The sequence below is a fragment of the Priapulus caudatus genome, unplaced genomic scaffold (genome assembly GCF_000485595.1).
Source record: "Priapulus caudatus unplaced genomic scaffold, Priapulus_caudatus-5.0.1 Scaffold773, whole genome shotgun sequence".
Classification (NCBI taxonomy): domain Eukaryota; kingdom Metazoa; phylum Priapulida; class Priapulimorpha; order Priapulimorphida; family Priapulidae; genus Priapulus; species Priapulus caudatus.
In genome coordinates this window covers 65797-76456 of record NW_014577834.1, presented here as the reverse complement: position 1 = coordinate 76456, position 10660 = coordinate 65797, and the positions used below count along the sequence as shown (strand labels likewise).

At 36.4% G+C, this 10660-nt stretch overlaps 1 protein-coding gene across 1 annotated transcript in view; it reads left to right on the top strand.

Moving 5' to 3' along the window:
* Nucleotides 1–10660, top strand: part of LOC106813437 (pro-cathepsin H-like) — a 36691-nt gene that overhangs the window by 15121 nt on the left and 10910 nt on the right. The window contains exon 2 of the mRNA XM_014817568.1: nt 5532–5717. Within this exon, the coding sequence (XP_014673054.1) occupies nt 5532–5717 (186 nt within the window). The remainder of the gene's footprint in view (nt 1–5531; nt 5718–10660) is intronic.

The following is a 10660-nucleotide window of genomic DNA, read 5'->3' as shown; positions in this document are numbered from 1 at the left end:
TATAATATAGTATATATAAATAGATTATTATATATATAGATATATATATATGATATATATTAATACTGCCTATAAATGTATATCCCTATCTAAGAACTGATAAGGGTTATGAAGTCGTCTGCAAAGCTATATATGTTCGTGCCGTCCAGTTGAGAAGTCGCTGGCAATCTCAACAATAATGTAATGAGACCTCACAGATATTCTTTTTTGACACAATGTACCAAGCTAAAAGTGGACGTACTGTGGAAGAGAGGGGGGGGGAGGGGGGGGGGGGGGGGTGCGCTGTTCGAGTTGAAGCTGAAATAGTTTTCGGGAAAAAAAAAAAAAGACCATAGGATCGGTGCATTTATCTTCTCGAACTTATACCCAAATATATCATAACCCCAAAGAATTATATAAAAAACCAAAAAAAAGGGGGGGGGGGGTTTTTTTGAAAAAAAAAAAAAAAAAGAGGTTTTGAATCAAAACCGAAGCACAATTAAGCGCGGCTAGAGAGAGGAAGCGGAAGGGAAGAGTAGAGACAGGGAAAAACTTGTTAACAATCGTTTAGAGGTAAAGTGTATAATCAGTGCGTGTGTATGTGTTAGAATGCATGCGGCCTTCCATAGTGAATATGCCTAGTAAACGCTGGCAATCTTCGCGTAATTTGCCCAGAATTGCTGCGAAAGAGCGATTTTCCGATATATTTTTTTTCCGCGAGCCCACTTGATAAAAATGTTGCGTGAGCTTCATGGAAAACATTTGTTTGCCGAGACGTATGCGCGGAAGTAAATATTGTGCGTGCTTCACACACATTCTTCTCAGCTTGTCGTATTTTAGTAGGTCCTATATTATTATACGAGCCTATACAGACGCGTGCGCGACACAGCAGGGAGTCCAATCTCCTCACACAATGTTGTGGTCAACGCTGGCAACGCTAAAGACACCTCGCACCATCTACCAGAAGCAAAAGTTGATCACGGCAGAGATTATTTTTTATCTGCTTCCCGCTGCATGCGTGCACGATTTACTGTCAGCTACAGGTAGGCAGTGCTACCACAACGCGGCAGTTAGTTTTATCGTAAAAAAAAAAAAAAAAAAAAAAAAAAAAAAAAAAAAAAAAAAAAAAAAAAAAAAAAAAAAAAAAAAAAAAAAAAAAAAAAAAAAAAAAAAAAAAAAAAAAAAAAAAAAAAAAAAAAAAAAAAAAAAAAAAAAAAAAAAAAAAAAAAAAAAAAAAAAAAAAAAAAAAAAAAAAAAAAAAAAAAAAAAAAAAAAAAAAAAAAAAAAAAAAAAAAAAAAAAAAAAAAAAAAAAAAAAAAAAAAAAAAAAAAAAAAAAAAAAAAAAAAAAAAAAAAAAAAAAAAAAAAAAAAAAAAAAAAAAAAAAAAAAAAAAAAAAAAAAAAAAAAAAAAAAAAAAAAAAAAAAAAAAAAAAAAAAAAAAAAAAAAAAAAAAAAAAAAAAAAAAAAAAAAAAAAAAACATAAAAAAAAAAAAAAAAAAAAAAAAAAAAAAAAAAAAATAAAAAAAAAAAAAAAAAAAAAAAAAAAAAAAAAAAAAAAAAAAAAAAAAAAAAAAAAAAAAAAAAAAAAAAAAAAAAAAAAAAAAAAAAAAAAAAAAAAAAAAAAAAAAAAAAAAAAAAAAAAAAGAAAAAAAAAAAAAAAAAAAAAAAAAAAAAAAAAAAAAAAGAAAAAAAAAAAAAAAAAAAAAAAAAAAAAAAAAAAAAAAAAAAAAAAAAAAAAAAAAAAAAAAAAAAAAAAAAAAAAAAAAAAAAAAAAAAAAAAAAAAAAAAAAAAAAAAAAAAAAAAAAAAAAAAAAAAAAAAAAAAAAAAAAAAAAAAAAAGAAAAAAAAAAAAAAAAAAAAAAAAAAAAAAAAAAAAAAAAAAAAAAAAAAAAAAAAAAAAAAAAAAAAAAAAAAAAAAAAAAAAAAAAAAAAAAAAAAAAAAAAAAAAAAAAAAAAAAAAAAAAAAAAAAAAAAAAAAAAAAAAAAAAAAAAAAAAAAAAGAAAAAAAAAAAAAAAAAAAAAAAAAAAAAAAAAAAAAAAAAAAAAAAAAAAAAAAAAAAAAAAAAAAAAATAAAAAAAAAAAAAAAAAAAAAAAAAAAAAAAAAAAAAAAAAAAAAAAAAAAAAAAAAAAAAAAAAAAAAAAAAAAAAGAAAAAAAAAAAAAAAAAAAAAAAAAAAAAAAAAAAAAAAAAAAAAAAAAAAAAAAAAAAAAAAAAAAAAAAAAAAAAAAAAAAAAAAAAAAAAAAAAAAAAAAAAAAAAAAATAAAAAAAGAAAAAAAAAAAAAAAAAAAAAAAAAAAAAAAAAAAAAAAAAAAAAAAAAAAAAAAAAAAAAAAAAAAAAAAAAAAAAAAAAAAAAAAAAAAAAAAAAAAAAAAAAAAAAAAAGAAAAAAAAAAAATTTATCTGCGACGCCAGAAACGGAGTTTCAACTATCATAGCAACGACATACGTAACGAAATAAACAGGCCAAAATGGGGAGCCAAAATAGCGAAACCACACACGAGCATTTCGCGGATAGCAAAATGGAAAAACAGTGCAATATCAACGACACGCCATTTTAACAACGGCTACACTACCAATGGGAACAACACTGTGAAATATAAAGCAATGATGACAACACTGAAGATATAAACTAATAATAAAGTAACATAAAAATAAAAATTTAAACCAAGAGGCCGTAATTAGTAAAACAATTAAACGACAAGGAAGACTGAATTAAACAACAATGAAATAAGCAATTAGACGTTAACGACGTGAAAGGATACACTAATGATAATCCTGATATAAAATAGTTTCTGTTGATAACTAACATATAACCTAATATACTATCTGATGCATAAAAGTTTCATAAACACATACACACACATAGACCAATGCAAGACATAGACACAGTAGCACATTGCACATTGCACATAGCAACATGCAATAGACATTGCAGATAGATCGCAACGCGTCGAGCGATATATCTGGTAGGCAAGAACTGCTATTAGCATTGGCCGTCTCTACTCATTATTACAAAGAAGATGTCGTTTCATAACGTCAACTATATAATACTAGCTACTATATAACTTGGTTGCTGGTGGTGAAAATGTGGCGAATGGACTGATTGTATTACTTATTGAGAAATGTATTGCTTGCTGGGCCACTGCAGCGTGTGATGAACTAATGAGATTTCAACTAAACCACTCCCTCCCTCAACACATCCCACGTACACACGGCGCGCACACACACCAACTAACACACCACACACAACACACACACACACACACACACACACACACACAAACCTCACAGCACGTACACACGCACACACGCACACACACACACACACACACACACGCACACACACACACACGATCCAAATCCGACGAATCACTCGTTGTTCTCTCTCGGGCACGGCGACTACAGACGGATACCGTCCCTTCTCGAACACGAATAGCGCTGCGTCTGCTAACCTCGTTATGTGTATCGAAAACACGGTCACGCGTGTTTCTGTCTCTATCCTCTCCTGTCCGCCGAAGATCTGTCGCAAGGTTTAAGCGGGAAACCGCGAGAACAGCTATTGACATGTCAGCTACAGAAGCTCAGCCACTGCTCAGCTAATCTCGAGGCGTGGTACTAGTATAGTATAGTATAGTGTAGTATAGTAATACAGTAATTAGTATAGTATAGTATAGTATAGTATAGTATAGTATGTATAGTAATGTATAGGTTAGTAAGTATAAGTATAGTATAGTATAGTATAGTATAGTATCAGTAATAGTAAGTATGTATAGTATAGTAATAGTATAGTATAGTAATAAGTATGTATAGTATAGTATAGTATAGTATAGTATAGTATAGTATAGTATAGTAATAGTATAGTATTACGTATAGTATAGTATAGTATAGTATTAGTAAATAGTAATAGTATAGTAATAAGTATATAATAGTATAGTAATATATGTAATAGTATAGTATTAGTATGTAATAGTATAACGTATAGTATAGTATAGTATACGTATAGTAATATGTATAGTATAGTAAATAGTATAGTATAGTATAAGTATAGTATAGTATAGTATAGTATAGGTATAGTATAGTATAAGTATAGTATAAGTATAGTATGTAAGTAATAGTATAGATAGTATGTATAAGTAATCCAGGCCCGTAGCCAGGAGGTTCGGGGGTCATTCCGAACGAAGCCCCCCGCCCGAGCCAGTCCCCCCCCACCCACCGAAGGCAAACAACAAAAAAATATGAAATTTTGGCAAGAAATTTCACCTCAGGTCGCTCCATTTTAGTGTAATAATTGCAAAATTCTCATCGTGCGGAGGGTGAACAGTGAACACCCCCTCCACACCCTCCCTCGCCGCTCGATCGCTTGGCTCCCTCGCCTGTCGCTTCGCCGCACAGAGGCAGGGGCGTGTTTTGGGGGTCGCAGGAGTGCCCGACCCCCCCTTGGCTCGCGGCATAGAAAACGCAATCTGAGGGGGTCTAATTTTAAAAAATTTCTGGGGAGGGCCCCCCCAGACGCCCCCCTTCGCGTGCTCGCCCAACCGTTGGGTTACGGTTAGACCCCCCCTGGTACAAATCTCTTTGTACACCCACTGCCGAGGCAAATTGCCAACATTGAAAAAACCGAACGCCCCCAATAGAAAGCTGCTACGGCCTGTAGTATAGTATAGTATAGTATATAAATAGTATAGTATGTATAGTATAGTATAGTATAGGTATAGTATAGTATAGTATAGTATCGTATCGTATAGTATAGTATAGTATAATCACGCGTGCACTGCTCGTCTGCTCTGCAGATTAGCTGGCGTGACGTGGCGTCGGGTTTAAATGCCGACATCGCAATATCGTGATGCCGTTCTATCGTCACGTTGCCAGACGAATTCTCTGCATCGTTTTGGTCCACCGTTCATCATATATTATGTCGCTCTACCTAATATACTATCTCTCGTTTCAAGCTCACTCGCGTGGATCGAATTGTGCTAAGATTTTGCGTGCGAATAGAGTGAATAAACGGCTAGAAAAGTGGTATGTGGTCGGGAAAGGATTCTGATGTGTATCATTGCGTGCACACGCTCTTTGTTTGAATGATAACAAGCTAAATCGTTATTAATTTCGTATTTTCTCATATAGTTATTTGGAAATAGTATTTGGAAATTCCTTGCGACAGTCGGCGTGGAAACTTATTTTCTTCCTTTATTTTTGCGGAGAGGCTGCTCTTCAGACGCCTTACGCTGCCTGCAGCTTGCCGTATTCTTACAAAGCCCTCAGTGCAACACGCAATATACGTAAGAGGCGTTTGCCGGCTACACGTCTGGAGACAGCCTTGCGTGGTTATTAAGGCACCGAGATCCGGCGGGGGGTAGTCGGCGTGTCTCTTAGCATCATCATCAGCTTCAGCATCATCATCAGCTTTAGCATCATCAGGTTCAGCATCATCATCAGCATCATCATCAGCTTCAGCATCATTATCAGCATCATCATCAGCTTCAGCATCATTAATTTATTCCGACACTAATCATGGCTAATACGTATGCTCTACGCAACGGCATGCGGTCAGACGAGCGCCATAGAGGCGGGAATATGTCTGGACCAGGGGGCGCTGCCGTCGCTCAGCGAACAAGTCATCGTGGACTGCTGTGGAGGCTACTACACGCACGGCTGCAGCGGCGGCTCTGTCATACAGGCTTTTGACTGCGTCTATGATCTAGTCTCTATGCCGTACGACAGCAACTACGCATACACGGTAAGATACTGGCGCCAACCTAGAGCTTCATCAACCAATGAAATGAATATTGCGCGCACGCTGTTAAAGACATTGTAATAAATTATTACGATTGCCATTAGTTTAGTCATTAATCAGAGTCATTAGTCATTAGTCTCGCACGAAGCTTCTCCGGGCAAAGGTTAAGACATTGTATGCATCTAATATTCCCAATTTCTTATGACTCCTCTGTTGCTGCGTAGCGTTGGCCATCGTACTTAGAAATAATTATTTTAACCGCGGTAGAAATAATTTAATCGCGGTTACATTAAAGCTCTTTTTACCCAATCAGAGGCCTTGTTAGATATAATTTAACAGCGGATAAATTGTTTTTACTCGAACGTAAATTTCTTCAACTCAACTCGTTATATTATCTTTAAATTTACTGCGTAAATCTAAATTCAACACATGTTTAGAGGACCCTGGCGCAACTCCTGCGTGTAATAACAATTCTCATCAGTAAACAGCGCCACCTAGCACACTGCACTCTTCCTAGCGCTCCCTGGTGGAGTTGTTCCTCATCATCTTTGATCTATTTATAAACTGCTCGCGTAATGTAGTTTATGCTGATAGGTGTGTGGTCGACAGATAGATGGGACGTGATCATAAATAATAATAATACGATCGTTGTCGCGTGTTTCGAACAGAGTTCTTCAACTAATATATTAGTTTAACTGTTCATTCACTATCTATTTATATGCAGTGCAAATTAGTTTCTCATAATTATGTGTGCACGTGTGCATCGTCGTGGTGTCGCCGTATCGAGAACAGAGGTGCGACTACAGTGGTAGGCCTATGTCCATTATACAAGACCATGGACCAAGTCCATTAATGATGGATGAACACCGGTTGTTTCCATTGCTGTCACATTCCGACACACATAGTCACGCAGAGCGATCGTTCCTTAGGAAACTTTGGTTTGGTAATTAACAGCGACAATCGACAGAAGTTCCCCGTTACAGACGTTCATATTAGTCATGTGTTTTCCATAAGCTATCACGTTGTAACAGCTTGCGTGTTACGCGATGATTCACCGCCACTATGGGCATACGTCGACTGAAATGCATGTTCTACTCGTGTTTCTTGGCATGTCTCTTGTTTCTTGGCATGTCTCTTGTTTCTTGTCATGTCTCTTGTTTCTTGGCATATCTTTTGTTTCTTGTCATGTCTCTTGTTTCTTGGTTGCGTGCGTGCGTGCGTGCATACGTACGTATGTGCGTGCGTGCGTCTGTCCGCTCATCGCCTCGTCTATTCATTATATTTCATCGATTATCATTCATTGATGCGCTGCCACCGAGCGGTAGGCCCAGGCGGCGTGGGCACGACGTGTATAAAGTATCGTAATCATGAGCTGCAAATTTGCTCGATAGTGTATGATATAATAGTGGTGACAGCTGATGGTGAATCATGCACCCATCGACAGCGTCAATTAATCATTTACAAGAAAAACAACTCTAGCTATATAAGAAACAAATTTCCACGGTGGGAATTTTCATCGTTGTAATGATGTAGAAAAATAACATTTCTTCAAAATGGTAGCTACATAAGTCGCGATTTTGGACTGGAACTCTCGTAAAAGTAAAAAGATCTTTCAAAAATGCGATTTCATCGTTTATTTTAGATATTATTTTCTGGTTATGGGAAAAGCCGTTTAGCTGCACTTCTCATCGCAGTCGTCTCGTTGCACGATTTCCGCTGTTGTCCCGTTACCGAGTGCCGCGCGTGACTCTATTCATCCCAAACACAAGCACGATTACTCATTGATTTCATTGACTCGAGAAAAATTCTCCACAGCGATAGATTGGATGATCACCTTAACTAAAATTTTCTTCAAAACCTACGTTATTTACAAAATGCACAAACGTCATTTGTAATAGCCTTCATCTTCGCAAACAATCCGACATTCGCCAGAGACTCAAACTAAACTAAAATAAATAAAATAAATAAAAATCCGTAACAGATGCAGCGTATACGAAAACTGACGTCATTGAGGTAATCCACCGGAATTCCCTCAATGACCAATCAAATGACTTGTAGCATTTTCGTATAACTACAGATAATAAACGTTACGATGCCGTTAACGCGACGGGTCGTTGTATGCATAATACATATATCGGACGCTCGCCGCGTGTGTATATACATAGACGTCCGCACGCGGCTGTCACAGCATTACATCTCCATCTCTCTTCCTCTCTCACGCGATGAAGCCTTGTGTTGTTGTCGTGCTAGCACTGGCCTGCTGGCACGCCAGCATGCTCCCCGTGAGATCGGCAGACGTTGAAATACCGCAGGAAAAGCTGCCAGCGTCTGCAAGCCGCAAGGGACCGCAGCGAGCTGCAGAGAAGATGGAAAAATCTCCGCGGAAGGATGAGCGCAGCGGGAAGCAGAAGGAGCGAGATGACGAGCTGATGGTGGAAGCCATACTGAGTAGCGTCGAGAAAGGCAAGGGCAAGAAGATCGGTCAGCAGCAGCAGCGTGGGCGACCGAGCAGGGAGCCACAGGCGGTCGATTCTTTCGACGAGTTCAAGAGTAAACGAGGTAAGAGCTGGCTGATACATCGCTCTAGAACCTGCTACCGTCGAGTCGGTATAATATGAGAGTGAATGTAGAGCTGTCTGATCCGCAGCGTATACACTCGAGCTACTTATCTGCTTGCGTGTATTAGGGTCCGTTTTCAAATACACCATGTCACTATCCTGAGTCTAAAATGTGATAATAGTTAAATTCAAATGTCGTTAAAAAGCCGTGTCAGAGTGTAGACTGATGGTCGCGACTATTTTTGATGTTCCTGTCAACGGGTGTCCAGTTATATTATACTCTATCCAGTAGTTAGAAACATGATGTGACTGTCATGAGTCTAACATGCCATAATATGTTAAATTAGGTGTCGCGGAAAAGTGATGACATTTTAGAAAAATTATCGTTATATGCCTATTCGTTATATGTTTCTGACAACGGGTCTCTGCTTTCAACAAATTACTACATTGTAGATAGATATAAGTAGATATATGAACCTATATATATTAGTATAAGATATAGTTATAAGATAGATATAAAATTAGATAGATTAAGAATAAGGATAGTTATAGATGAGATAGAGTAGATAAGATATGAATACGATAGGATAGAATAAGATGGATTAAATAGAGTAGATTAGTGGATTAGAAGATATGATAGACATTAAGACTAGAGGGAATGGAATAGATGTATAGATTAGGTAGATAGGTAGCTAGTAAGATAATAGATAGATAAATAGATATAGAATAGATAGATCAGATAGATAGATAGATAGATAGATAGATAGATAGATAGATAGATATAATAGATAGATAGATAGTAGATAGATAGATAGATTAGAATGATAAATAGATAATAGAAGAAGAGAGATCATTATCATAGATCATGATATTGAAAAAAACATGAAGTTAACCTTTTCTCAGGCCTGAATAAGCCATCGAACAGAAATTAATTGAAAATACTACTCTGACATAAATTTAATATCCGACACTAAATCATGGCTAATACGTATGCTCTACGCAACGGCATGCGGTCAGGACGAGCGCATAGAGCGGGAATATGTCTGGACCAGGGGGCGCGCCTCGCTCAGGCGAACACAGTCATCGTGGCTGCTGGTGGACGGGCTACTACCACGCACGGCTGCAGGCGGCGGCTCTGTCATACAGGCTTTCGACTGCGTACTATGATCTAGTCCTCTATGCCGTACGAACAGCAACATACGCATACACGGTAAGATACGCGGCCAACCTAGGCGCTTTCATCAACGCAATGAAACTGAAAATTGACGCGCACCTGCTGTTAAAGACATTGATAATGAATTATTACGATTGCCATTAGTTTAGTCATTAATGCAGAGCTCATTAAGCATTAGTCTGTCGCCAACTGAAGCTTCTGCCGGGCAAAGGTTAAGAACATTGTATGATCTAATATTCTCCAACTTTCCTTGATGCTCCTCTGTTGCTGGCTAGGCGTGGCCATCGTACTTAGCAAATAATTATTTTTACCGCGCGTAAGAATATATTTTTAATCGGCGATTACATTAAAGCTCTTTTTACCCAATGTCAGAGCGCCTTGTTAGATATATATTTAACAAGTCGATTAAATTGTTTTTACTTCGAAACCGTAAATTTCTTTCAACTCATCCTCGTTAATATTATCTTAAATACTGCGTAAATCTAAATTCAACACATGTTTAGAGGACGCTGCGCAACTCCTGCGTGTAATAACAATTCCTCATCAGTAAAACAGCGCCACCTAGGCACACTGCACTCTTCCTAGCGGCTCCTGGTGGAAGTTGTTTCCTACATCACTTCTTTGATCTATTTATAAACTGCTCGCGTATGTAGTTTATGCTGATAGGTGGTCGTGGTCGACAGATAGATGGGACGTGGATCATTAAATAATAATAATGACAATTCGTTGTTGCGTGTTTTCGAACAGGTTCTTCAACTAATATATTAGTTTAACTGTTTCATTTCACTATTACTATTTATTATGCAGTGCCAAAATTAGTTTCTAATAATTATGTGGTGCCGTGTGCTATCGTTCGTGGTGTCGCCCGTATCGAGAAACAGAGGTTGCGACTACAGTGTTAGGCCCATGTCCCATTATACAAGCACTATGGACCAAGTCCTTAATTGCATGGGGTATGAACACCGGTTGTTTGCCATTGCTGATCACATTCCGACACACATAGTCACGCAGAGCCGATCGTTCCGTTAGGAACTTTGGTTTTGGTAATTAACAGCAGACAATCGACAGAAGTTCCCAGTTACAGACGTTCATTTAGTCATGTGTTTTCGCATAAGCAAGTATCACGGTTGCTAACATGCTTGCGTGTTACGCGATGATTCACCGCCACTATGGGCCATACGTTCGACTGAAATGCATGTTTCTACCTCGTGTTT